The 12,862-nt window shown below is 40.2% G+C and overlaps 1 protein-coding gene across 1 annotated transcript; it reads right to left on the bottom strand.

Annotated features, from left to right (window-relative positions):
• Positions 1-194: 194 nt before the first annotated feature.
• On the bottom strand, positions 195-12,211 carry ablim2 (actin binding LIM protein family, member 2). Its single transcript, XM_085938139.1, is given in 21 exon segments — positions 195-1,980; positions 2,126-2,257; positions 2,260-2,285; positions 2,405-2,465; positions 2,827-2,885; positions 2,964-3,072; positions 3,260-3,297; positions 3,559-3,612; positions 4,028-4,135; positions 5,762-5,995; positions 6,172-6,289; positions 6,370-6,513; positions 6,604-6,681; positions 7,209-7,267; positions 7,353-7,440; positions 7,575-7,668; positions 7,757-7,883; positions 7,979-8,091; positions 8,553-8,736; positions 9,708-9,857; positions 12,032-12,211. Coding segments are annotated over 21 exon segments (2,106 nt in total). The 5' UTR covers positions 12,048-12,211; the 3' UTR covers positions 195-1,866.
• Between the last annotated feature and the right edge of the window lie 651 nt (positions 12,212-12,862).

Below are 12,862 nucleotides of genomic sequence, written 5' to 3'. Positions count from 1 at the left end.
TGATTTTCGTTCTTGTTAAACACTAGAAATATTTTTAAAATGTAGATGAACATTTTTATACATTATATTCAACTTTATATTTATTTGACAATAATATAAACCTATATATTTTCAAAACCAAATTTAAATCAAAACTAATAATAAATCTCATATTGGCGCAATAATTTCAGTCAACAGTTGGCCAGCATGCGGTTGGTTAAAGCACTTTAATGGCAGAGGAACATTAGAAACAGGAAACAGTTAGTGTTTTACATACAAGGCGCAAAATAAACTCGATATGTATGTATGTAACTTCAAAACAAATAAAAATAAAATCCCTTCCTTCATATCACAATTACTATAAATAAGTTATGGCGAGCAGCTGATCCTTCATTTGACTTAATCGTTTCAGCAGAAAAGTATCATTATCATGCAATGACTTGTATATATATCTCCTATATTGTATATCTAGTCAGTAGTAGATGCTTACATACAGTACATCTTGCAGTATTGTTGTGAGTTTTAGTTTTGCAGTATGCCATGATGCCTTCAAGCAACAAACAAAGCAAGATGAATAAATAATGCTGAAACATACATGCTACGCTATCGCCTTGGATTCATTTTGGAATCATTGCCTTGACAATCGCTCAGTGCGGGATCAACAATAGAAAGAAAAGATGGTACAGTGTGTCTGAATCCAAACAACCGAGAGGTGTGAGCAAAAACACAAAAAAAACAGTCATCTGATGTTCTTACGAGAATTTAGCAGCAAACCACAAAATGAATGGGAAGCGATGATAAAAATTTCAATATTACCTGAAAAAACTGTAAACCTAAAATAATAAAGTTGTAATATTATGAATGAAGTCGTAATAATATGAGAAAATGTTGTTATATTATGAGACTGAAACCCGACTATTACATGAACACAACTATAAAGTTGGAATATAACAATAAAAGTCATGATGTTATAAGAAGAAAATTGTGAGATTATCTGAGGATGTTGTTTTAACAGAAGATGAAAAGTCAGAATGTTTTGAGAATAAAATTGAAACCTACACGAAAAAGTTGTAACGTTTTGCGAGTCAAGTCAAATTAATTAGGTCATCGTAATACAAGAGAAGTTGTAATATTACAACAACAATCGTATTTTCAAGTTTGCAAGCCCAATGTTAGAAGAAAGAGTCATAAATGTATGTCCATAAAGTTCTAAAATAACAAGAATAAAGTCATCAAAATGCAAGACATAAACATATTACCAAAAGAGTCATCATTTTGCAATTGAGTCATAATATAAGAATAAAGTCGTCAAAATAAAATAAATACAGTGATGGTATTACAAAATGTCTTTTGTCATAATATTACAAGAGTAAAATCGTCACAATAAAAGAGAAGTCATAATATGACAACATTTTCTCGTAACATTGCAACCTTTGGCCTTAGCATTTTGAGAAAATCATATTCTCAAGAATTTCCAGTTTTACGCGGAAAAAGAACAAAGTTGTAATATTCAGATAAAAAAATGTATCGTTGAGGGCGGGGCTTATGATATGACAAAGAACAAAGCGGAATTTGACAAGCATAAATGTGAGAAAAAAAAAAGATTGCAATTCCACGGGAATTAATTGGAAGAGAATGCAAGTTTGGATGCAGAAAAATGGGAAACTTTAAACGTGAATTATAGGATTTTCTGAATTTTCAAGCTAAATGAAGATGAGAAAACTTGAGCGTGGAAAGGAGCTGAGAGCAGATGTTTGAGTGCGAGCGGCGCTACAAGCACGGGCATGCAAACATGACTGCAGCTTATCTGGAAGCTCGCCAGTCCAACATTGCCATCGTATTGCACACACAAAGCTTTGGAGCGAGGGGGGGGGGGGGCGGCAAATGCTAAAAAAGACGAGCCCTCTTCTTCAAGTCGTTTCTTTTCCAAAGTGCCAGACGCTCAAATTGATCCAGAGTCACTCCAAACACCTTCTGGAAGTCTTCGGGCGACAGATGTCTCTGGTCGACCGAGAGAGTCGAAGTCAGTGGCCGAGTTCGTAATGAGATGCTTTTGAACTATTTAGGCATCTTTTTAGAGGATCTCTATAGTTCCTACAAAAACTACAAAAATCCCTTCGAACTGATTAGGAAATGAGCCGCTCACCTCCAGTCGGGTGCGATCGATGTCTCGGGGAAGCTTCACTTTGACTCGATGTGTCACCGCCAGCATTTCGTAAGGATACACCTGCAGGTATTATTTTAGAATGTATTCAAATGCTCATGTCATTGTAAAATATTAAATCACAGAAATCTTACCTTGTACTCTGACCAACACAAATGGGGGGGAAAAAAAGAGAATTAATATGATGAAATTTTAATTGTACTTGAGGAATGAGTAATTAAATCATCCCCACCGCAAAAAAAATAAATCAATAAAAATTACCTCTCATGCCTCCCCAGCTTTGGGAGTCAGGATCCACTTCATGCTCAGCCATTTCAGCAGACTTTAGAAAAACATGTCAAATAATAATATAAAAATACAAGACCCAAAAAAAAAGCATTTTCGTAACATTTTAGAGCGCTGAATTACAATCAAATAACTGAAATAATGCGATTGCAAAAGTGTCTACACCCCCTTCTAACTAGAAATGTGGCTGTCAAACACCATTTAAAGTGTTCTTGTAGTTCTGTGCTCACAATGACTGGCATTTAGAATTCTCTCCACCTTGACAAAGAGATGTCGAATTTTTCTCTCCATTTTATATCAAAACCACGCAAAATAAAGGCCTCCTTCAAATTGATGCCACTTTCAAGAAAAGCACCTGCTACACTCTGCTGCTTTCCATTGTTTTTTTTGTCGCTCACCTTGTAGATGCCGTTCCTTCCGTAACCAGGTAAGGATGCAGATTTATAATGAGGGAAATCTGACAAAATATTACAAAAGAGACATTTATTTTAAGTCTTTTTGATGGACACCACACCCCCAAAACAACATGACTCACTTGGCTGAGAGGTATTCATTGGCAAACTGCAGGTTGACTTTGACGGGTCATGGTCTTCTGGACCCATGTGTCCATCAATGTCGCTCTTCATGATCATCCAATTAATCCTCTAAAAATGAAGGGGGAAAAAAAAAAAAAACTAAGCCGGAATATACATAATTGACTCTATGCCCTCAAAAAATAAACCTTTTGTCCTTGAAAGAAATAAAAAAATATATTTGAACAAAAAAGGACATAACAGAACACTTTGAGAAAAACAAAGACTTAATACGGTAAATTTAAAATGACTCTCTCACCTTGCCATCGTCGCCATCCTGCCAGGATGTTCTAGAAGCTGTGTAGGAGTCAAATATTTGGACCAAATCATAAACAGAACATAGCCATCACCTCACAACAAAGTCGAGAAGGCATCACAATTCATCCTGTATGATCTTAAATGTGTTGAGACGTTTTAATATTCAGCAAGTAGCTTTATTACGCAAAACATTTCCATTGACCCGATGCAGGTAATTCTGATGCGTCTGCCAGGAATGAGGAGCAGAAAAGGTGCATGCAACACAAGAGAGGGAAGTGTTAAATAAGAAGTGGACTGTACCATGCTGTTTGTAGATGGGGGGTTTTCTATAGATATTATCTTTGACCTCAGTCTCTGGAAATGGGAATAGGCAAAGAGAGGGAAATTAAATAAAAAGAAGCCAACATTGAAGAAACACAGAGAGGAAGAGTGGAGACAGAGAGGAAGAGTGGAGACAGAGAGAGAGAGAGAGAGAGAGAGAGAGAGAGAGCGAGAGAGCGAGAGAGCGAGAGAGCGAGAGAGCGAGAGAGAGAGAGAGAGAAGCATGAGTTAGCAGTTATTTGGGGATGGTAAGCCAAAAAATGTGCATTGCAGAGCTCTAGTCAACACCATTTTTTAATTTTCCAAATGAAAAAAAATCATATCCATGCATTCCATTTGTACTAAATGTAACATAGTCGCAAATCTGCGTGGCAGGGCAATGAGAGGTTATTTCTTAAAATTAAAGCCATCAAATCAATGCACTTGATTAAAAATCGCACAGGCCTACCTGGTATGTGGAAATGGCGAGGAGCAGCCACGTACGTTGATGTGGACGATGGGGATTTGCAGTCAGAGTAGGCGGATAGGCTGGGGGTACTCCGCCCACTTTCACTACCTCCAGTCAGGAACGGATGAAGGGTGAGCACAAAGAGCAATTTGTCCGGTTAGTGATCAGCCGCAGTATTGGATGTTTCTTACGAGCAATGTGTTCAACGGATGCACCACACTACATGTTCGGGGTTCTCAAATTTTTGGGGTCCACCGAATTGCATTCTTTTTTTTTTCACCCCCCCCCCCCACAAAAAAACCCCATAACTTGTGAAAAGATTTGCGCGGACCGGCAAGCTACTGCTCACAGACCCTCGGTTTGAGAACCCCTTCACTCTCACAAGCAAGACTGGATGTGGAAGACCGTCGCTCGGACCACAAACACACACAGCGGTGCTGTTAAAGCAACTCGGACTGCCCTTCGATGGAGACCAACAAGATCTCGCCCAACTTGTTTGTGAAATCCACCTCACACTGGAACAGCACACGTCTACAAACACTACGTTTCACGGTGGGTAGTGACAAAATATGATGCCGAGGAACGCAATAATGCGAAGACCCTAGAAGTGGCCACAAGCTTATCTAGTCCACCCACAGATGAGCGTGGAGCAAGCAGGATGAGAAACCCCCCCCAAAGGGACCCGATGACATCACAACAGCAGACGACGTCACAAAAAGCGCCTAACCGTTCCACTGAGGCGGAGGGACAGGGGAGAACCGGTGTTTTACCATTAGGGGAAGGGAAAGTAAGATGCAAGGATATCCGAGGTATGGGGTCTTGTCTGAACCCTGAGAGATAATCAGGAGATTAGTAGGATGTCATGCTTCAAACAAAATTGCCGTTAACAAGCGGGGGTATGTTTGGGGGAAATAAAAAAACGCATCACAGCACGCCATTCTTCAAGTCCACTAGAGCCCAATTAAAATACAGACAATGGGAGGATTTGCTGGTGCTATAGATGGAAGGATACTGAAAGCTCAAAGGTAATGAGACAGTGAGCTGTTATGCAATTTTAGGCATTTACTAGTGATCTGTCTTCAATTTCTTACAAATTTCTTTCGAATTTTGTCATTTTTTTATAAAAATCAATCAATCAATCAGTCAGTCAGTCAGTCAGTCAGTCAGTCAGTCAGTCAGTCAATCAATCAATCAATCAATCAATCAATCACCTGCAAAGCTGAAGGTGACTGGATAAAAAGAACACAAATGTACTTCTCACTGAGCCATGGAAGCCGTAATACCATCAGGTAATTTGGGATTATTTCATTCCATAACACAGACTATTTTGGAAATACTGTATATACTCTTTTGATTCATGATTATTTTTACTATTATCACAAAAATTACACTGCAACAGTGTCATAAAAATATGTAAACATAAATCACCTCATCTTAACAAGCACCTTAGCCTTTTCTTAGAATACGTATTAAAATAATAATTGGATTCTTTATCATTATTTTCTCATGCATTTGTAGTAATAAATGCCGCACTGGAAAAAAAACCTTTAGTTCCATTGAATTTACTTAATTCAGACTTAATTTGTTATTTGCGCATGATTAAAATGTGCTCAACTGAATAAGATATTCATTTCGTGAAACCGAAAGTTAAGTACTTTTTTCATTGCTCCATTGTCCTTCCCTCCAGCAAATAGTCCATCGTCTGCATAAAACGCGGCCTCGGTGGAGGGATACCTCGGAAGTAAGGGATGAAGTTGTGCTGCTGCAGCATGGAAAACGTAGTGGGGTTCAGGTGTAATGACACACCTCGACCTCCAGGACACAAGGTGGTGCTAGCAGCAGTGCTACGCCCTTCAGTCCCCTGTGAATAGTGCACGGGGAGGGAAGGGGAAGCCCTGGCCAAGCTGGAGGTGAGCTTGACGCCACCCGAGAAGAGCCCGGGTGTACCCGGGCACTCTACTTCAGGTCCTGAGTGTCAAATATTGAGTTACAGAATGAGGAAAACGCAAAAAAAAAAGGATGAAGGTCACAAAGTGAGCCCCGTTTATCAAGGGGGATGGAAAAGCACCAAAAATTGGATCGCAGCATACACAACGGATCATACTTAAAGCGATATGATTTTAAAAGATAGTCAAAGGCAGTACCGGGTCGGCTGTTGTTCTGAGGGGACCGGGACGGAGTGTAACGTCCGTAACCCCCCAAAGAGCTGTTGGAACTGGGGCTGGAGGGCCTATGATGACTCGGTGACTTCTCCCCATCACCCTGCGTGCCCAAAACGAAACGGGAATCAACATTTTGCGACGTAGCGGAACCCAAATACCCGACACAAGACTCCAGTCTACCTCGCTGTAGTGCCTCTCTTCAGACGTGTAGCTGACGTAGGGCGAGTACGAGAGCATGTCTGGTCGGTCTATGTTGTAGATGGCTTTGGTTTTCGGAAGCGCTGCCAGGTCCTTGTAGTCCAGCAGCTCTTCTCCAAGTTTGGCCTGTAGATGACCCCAACCCGAGAAAAAAAAATGGCAATGAGTGAATTGTTAACAGCTGAAGAGTGAGTCAAGTTTCCAGAAGTGTCTTACAAAAATGACTCTGTTGGGAGAGCCTGAGGCACTGGACGCCGGGACGGATGTGATGCTCTCGGACGAAGTACGAGTCACCTGAAACAGTTGGGGGATTATTTTTACTTTGTTTGATTTATGAGTATGTTTTTTTAAATTCAGTTCATTTAAATTCATTTGTCAAGCAAGTATGTTTATATTTTTAGAAAATGCTTTGTACCCCATTAGATTTGACAGTAATGCTGAAATAAATACATTTAAAATGAATCCCAAACCTCATTTATTAACAGACAAAGACAAAAATGATGAACTTTTTCTACCATAATTAGCGTCATTTTTGTAAATGTAAAATGTAGTTTCAGTCATTTTTTTTTTTTTTTTTTTTTTTTTTTAAAGCATTTTAATTTGATTTGTCAACACAGATGCATTTTGAGTTTTCATAACCCATAATGGCCTTGCCTGGAATATATGCAGTCTGTGTTGCATTATTTTTCTCACCAATTAAAAAATGGTGGCCGGCCTTCAAATAAACATTATGTGCCAATTAATCGATGCCAGTGTTTCCCAATCAATTGTTTGAATCCATTCGTATACGATCGCCCTCTGGTCCCCGAGGTCCACCTTACCTTAGTCTTTTCTTCCTGCTTGGCTGCTTGTCTACATGGGGGATGCCAGATTGAAGATCCTACACAAGAGCGACAAGTTTTTAGTCTTCGCTGACAAGCGCCCCCCCTACGTTTGAGGACTCTTCCAAATGATTTCTGCTCTACCTTGGAGGTACATCTCTTCTCCTTCTGCAAACATCTGCTCACAACGGGCACAGCGGGCACATGATGGGTGATAGTGCTTCTCCCCGGCCTGTTGAGCGATAAAACAAACCCCAAATCATTGAAGTTTAGACTTTAGAATTGCCACTTAACCACTAGGTGGCGCCAAAGTGTTGCCTTCAGTAAGCAAGTTTGTGTAGGTGATTGGCAATAACACAGTTTTACCTCTAGGACCTTTCCGGTGATATACTTCTTGCAGCTCTCGCACTGGATGCCGAACATGGCGTGATAGTCCATCTCGCAAAAGGGGATCCCGTCCCTGGAAAAAAACAGGAAGGAGCTCGCTTTGAAAAAGAAATAAAATATATATATATCATCAAGGTAGCGGTCGCCGTCGGAGGACTCACTTGCTAATGTACTCGGCATTGAGGACCTTGTTGCACACTTTGCACTTGAAGCAGCCCAGATGCCAATGCTTGTCCAGGGCTACCAGGGATTGTTCATTTTTAAACTCTTTCCCGCAGCCGCAGCAGTCTAGACGAGGATGGGGGGGAGGGGGGGGGGGACAGATCCAGTCGGGTTTTGATGTATACAGAAACATTTGACGGTGTCATGAAGGCATTACTGACTGTGGACAGCCTGGATGGGTGCAGGGCTGTTCGCAGGAAGTGGCTGGGTACAGTTTTGGCAGACACACTCCTTCCCGTTAAAAGTCACTCGGTCACCAGCCGGAAATGGCTGCCTGCAAGATAAATCCATCGATGATAATGCGGCAGCGTGAGAACATTAAAGCACACAGTCACAATGAAAGTTAAACAAGATTGTTTTTTGTTCTATGGTAAGAGAGCACACAGCTTGCACAAAATAAAGCACACTTCAAAGCTAAATTTGACTGTGAAAAAATTTTGTGCCCATGATGAAAGACAGCTTGAGAAAAAAACAAATAATATGTTTTGTAATTCCACCTATGTTGCAGATTTTGCAAGAGAGGAGACATCTTGAAAAAACTAAAGACATCAGCTTGGCAATTTCCATGTATGCTAGAGCTCAAACTGATTAATTTGTTTGAGAAATATTAAGAGATCTGCTAAATTCACTCCAGACTGCATTTGATTTGGAATTTAATACGACTCAAGACTTCTTGAGGAACATAAAAATATCGGCTGAACTATGCAGAGGGTTTTGATTTTTCTGGTTTCTTACTTGCAAGCGGCGCAAACAAAGCATCGCGGGTGGTAGGTCTTGCCCAGGGCGGACACCACCTCTCCTTCGATGAAGTCCTGGCAGCTGAAGCAGCGCGTCCCGTATAGCCGCTGGTAGTCCAGCGTGCACATGTACTCGCCCTGTCGCAGGAAGAAGCCCCCATTGGCCAGTTCGCATCCGCATACTGGCCGGGACCAAACCACAAACAGCTCCATCAATTGCACAGTAAGAAATCCTTCCTCGACAATAGTTCCAATGGCAGCCGGTAGGTGGGAGTTGATTTTTTTTTCTACTTAAGTAAGCTTTTCATGTTGAGCTCCGAGCTGAAGCATTTTGCACAAACATGGATCCCAACTTGCAGTAATGTGTGAAGCTTTGTTGGGGCTTTTTGCAAGAATGTGAGAAGTATGCACTCCAAAGTCTCACAGTCCAGTTACTGGACCGTTGATATCCCAAATAGACGCTGGGTAGCTCCTTTGTTGCTTTTATATGATGATAAAAATTAAGCCTCCAGTTCTATTGCAAGTCATTGTGATCCATTATAACATTTCTGGCCTGTTTAATTTGTATTGAGAATTTTGAGGAATTTATTTTCTGCTTCTGACATTTTTTTGCATGACAGGTCAAAGTGACCCTGGATCACGATTAGTATTCCTAAAAATACAATGTCATGGGAGGAGTTATATTATATATTATTATACTACTATATTTACTACGGTGCCATGTTGCTTGATTAATGAAGCTAGCAAATTTAGCAAAGCTAAGTTAGCAAGCTAGCAAAGTTAGCAAATCAACATGTCTACATCTTTGGAATTTCACAAATTTCATTTAGCTGTTATTTTTCTTTGCTGAACGTACACTTAACTAAGCCGAGACAGTAAGGTGATTAAATAATGGTGTCAGGTTGCCTCAACAGGCAAAATTAGCAAGTGAGTCAACGTGTTGGCATATTTGCATTTCAGCGCTTCCGTAGCTTGTTCTTTTTTTCTACCAGACTGTTCCGACAATTCTTCTTTTGTGTGTTGAAAATAGTGGAGTAAGGTTAGCAAGTGGACATCCTTAAAATTCCGAAATTGAAGAGCTGGTGTGTTCACCTTCTGGACTTGCATTGACTGTAACTTTAAAGTCGAGGACAAACGAGTGAGCGAGTCGCACCTTTACAAACGAAGCACTTGATGTGGAAGTGTTTATTTTGGACTCGCAGGGCCTCCCCTTTGCAAGGCTTCCCGCAGTTCTGGCAGGGGACGGGGCCTCGCCCCGTTTTCTGCTGCGCCGTCGGGCTTTGCACAGCCTGCTGCTGAATCACTAAAGGGCAAATCACACACACAAACACACACAGAGAAGGAAGTCAAGAATTTGTATGAGGGAAGGCATACTTGACATGATTAGAGCTCCTGTTTCTCTGCTTTGGTGAGTGACCTTTGTAAGGATGAGGCCTAAAGGGTTTGGCTTAATTGCTTTTATTTCAAGAGGAAACCGTCACGTCAGCAAACCGGTTTCATCCCCGCCTCGGTAGTGTACATAGCCCGGAGATTTAAGTTCACTTGTGAATCGAGACCAGCTCCTGATGTAGAAAAGGAATTTCTTTGTCTTTAGACATGGTGAAGCAGCATGTGGTTCATTGGTCAAGGTCATATGGGTACGCTCTGTAACTAGTGAGAAAAAAATATTTGGTCTGGAATTATTTTTTTTATTCATAAAAACATATACATATTCATACATCTTGTGAAAAATAATTTTGAAAAACTTAATTTAGTTGATTTTTAATTGAATTCGATTTTTCAAAACTCACGCATGAGCTCATGTCTTGGCCCACCCAAGGACTATACCATGAATCCCCTTTTAAAGGTGCCAAGCTATACTGTATGCCCCGTCTAAAAATAGGAGACCCCATAATACTCAACAGCATTCTTGTTGCTGAAGGGTCGCATTTGGAGGCGCGGCCCAATGCTCACATTACCACAGAGGGCAACTTTGACTTGACTTTGCTGTCTAAAGAAATGCAACGCCACTCTGTCCATTAATTAATTGTCACAATATTTGTCTTATTTATGGGAAAAAAAAAAAAGAAGGTCCTAAAATGGTTGCTTTGTGTGTCTTGAATTTTATTTGTGGTTCTGGGCAAAACCCTGTGTCGATCGTGTGGCTCGGAATTGATCTTTTAAAAGGATCCCGGACTTGTGCTAGAAGTGTCATATCGGTGCCATTTCTTTCGGGGTCCGTGTCAACTTGATGCGCCAACTCATGTGAGACTTCAGTTGACTATCTGTGACTTATTTTCATTTCTAGACTTTTTAGTTATAATCACACCTATGATGCAACTCGTCTCTCACCCTCAAAGCATCTGGATTTTAGCCTGTTTTACTTCTGCACCACTCCCATGACTGTGCAGGAACCAATCGGGTCAAGTTCACATGTGCTAACGGCTCCTTCACCATGCCAGCATATTGAAATAATAGTTAAAGGTTGATTGATGTCGTGTTTGTGTGAATTTCCCACAGTGCTGATGCTTGCACGGAAAGAGGAGCTCAGAACATTCAGAAAATCTCCCATGGCTTGAAAAGATGTTGACAAGAAATTGTGAATACAAAGGATGCTTAAATCTCAAAGTGGCAGGTATGAGTCACAAAAAAAAAACCAGCCTTGTGCATTGTCGTCAATTCTTTAAGCAGATCTGCTGTACTGCCAAAGCACAAGCCGAGCAGGTTTAACAAGGAAGAGTGCCGAGTAAATAAAAAAACAAAGCTTATAGATTTGTTTTGAAAACATTTCAAACTACTGTAAATAACTGAAAGTTGTTTTGAAATATAAACATCAATATCTAATAGTTTGGAGAGTACAATCTTATTATTGTTATTGTATATTTGGAAATCTAACCCTAATCCGATCCATGATATATTATGTCATAAGAATTTATGGAAAATAAAATAAATTAAATATGCGCAATAATAATTACTAGACAAATGTGATATTTATCAAAATGTTCTATTAAAATGTGTGATTTTTATTTGGGGAGAACATGTGGAGATAACCAATGACAATATAGAATAATTCTAAAAATTAAACAAAATGAGAAAAACGGTTTAAATAATTAATATACAAATTCTAAAAACAACACATTTTCTTGTAATAAATGGGAATACAAATAATTTTAAACAATAAGTCCAAAGCATTCAAATTTTTCCCCACTCAATTGTTTACAAATATTTTGTAAATATCTGAAGCTGACGTTAATCATTCCTATCGAAACAGAATAAACTGTTTTAGATACAAAAGATGTTACGATTCAAATGATTATCATCATCTCTATGAAATGCTCCATCCGTAAATCAGACATGCTCAAGTCTGGAGTTGTTCTCCACACAGAAAGTGCTCCACACTTATATAACCGGAGGAAGCTCATCCTGCTGCAGGTGCTTCACCAAAACAGCCCGATATGTTTTTTGTCTTCTCTCATGGAACAGCACGCTCGTTCCTACCTGTTTCTTCTGGCATCGCAACGGATGAAGTCCTTTTGTGTGTGTGTGTGTGTGTGTGTGTGTGTGTGTGTGTGTGTGTGTGTGTGTGGACGATATCCAAGCAAGCTTCTCAGAGCTCCTGGATCGTCGACTATGCGGCAGTGGTGTAATAATAAATGAGAGCGTTCCTTCTATCCCCAGCTCTGGAATGAGCTGCAGGTCATGTGACTTTCTCGCTCACTCTCGCTCTGTGTTATTCCGGACATGTGGTATAAATAGAAGCATATGGCGCGCAAAGAGAATGACACAAGGTGGGTGGGGGAAATGTTTTTCCTATTGGGGGGGGGGCATTATGGTCTCCTAAAAATGGGGTTCTCAAACTTCTTGAGTCCAGGGACTTCCTAGAAGGGTAATATGTTTCCAAGAATCCAATCCTAATGCCAAATAAACATAACTACAACGTGTATGCTGTAGGGAAAAAAAAAAGGTTTCCTCTTTTACAGAGAAATTTTTGTAAAATCATGAAATTGAAGTTGTAATGCCATGGGAAGAAAATCCTATTTTTCCAAGATTAGGTCGGAATATGACGTGAATAAAAATAAATCCCTCAAAATTGCAAACAAACATCTTAACATTTAACATCATACATGCTAACATTAGCCAAAAGCGCTAGCCGACAGTTGATTGATACTGACAAGATCAGAACCAAAACCCAGACCTTAAAATGAGCTAGTTCAAAGAAATAGGAGTAGTTTGGGTATATGATGTGCCATCTTTAGTGGTAACTGTAGAGCCCAGTGGTTGGCACCAGGGTGAGGAATTTGGTTTGTGGGGAAACCAAACACCTTGACA

This window comes from Syngnathus leptorhynchus, chromosome 2 (genome assembly GCF_054491065.1).
Source record: "Syngnathus leptorhynchus isolate UIUO chromosome 2, UIUO_Slep, whole genome shotgun sequence".
NCBI classification, from domain to species: Eukaryota; Metazoa; Chordata; class Actinopteri; order Syngnathiformes; family Syngnathidae; genus Syngnathus; species Syngnathus leptorhynchus.
This window is presented reverse-complemented; position numbering and strand designations above follow the sequence as displayed.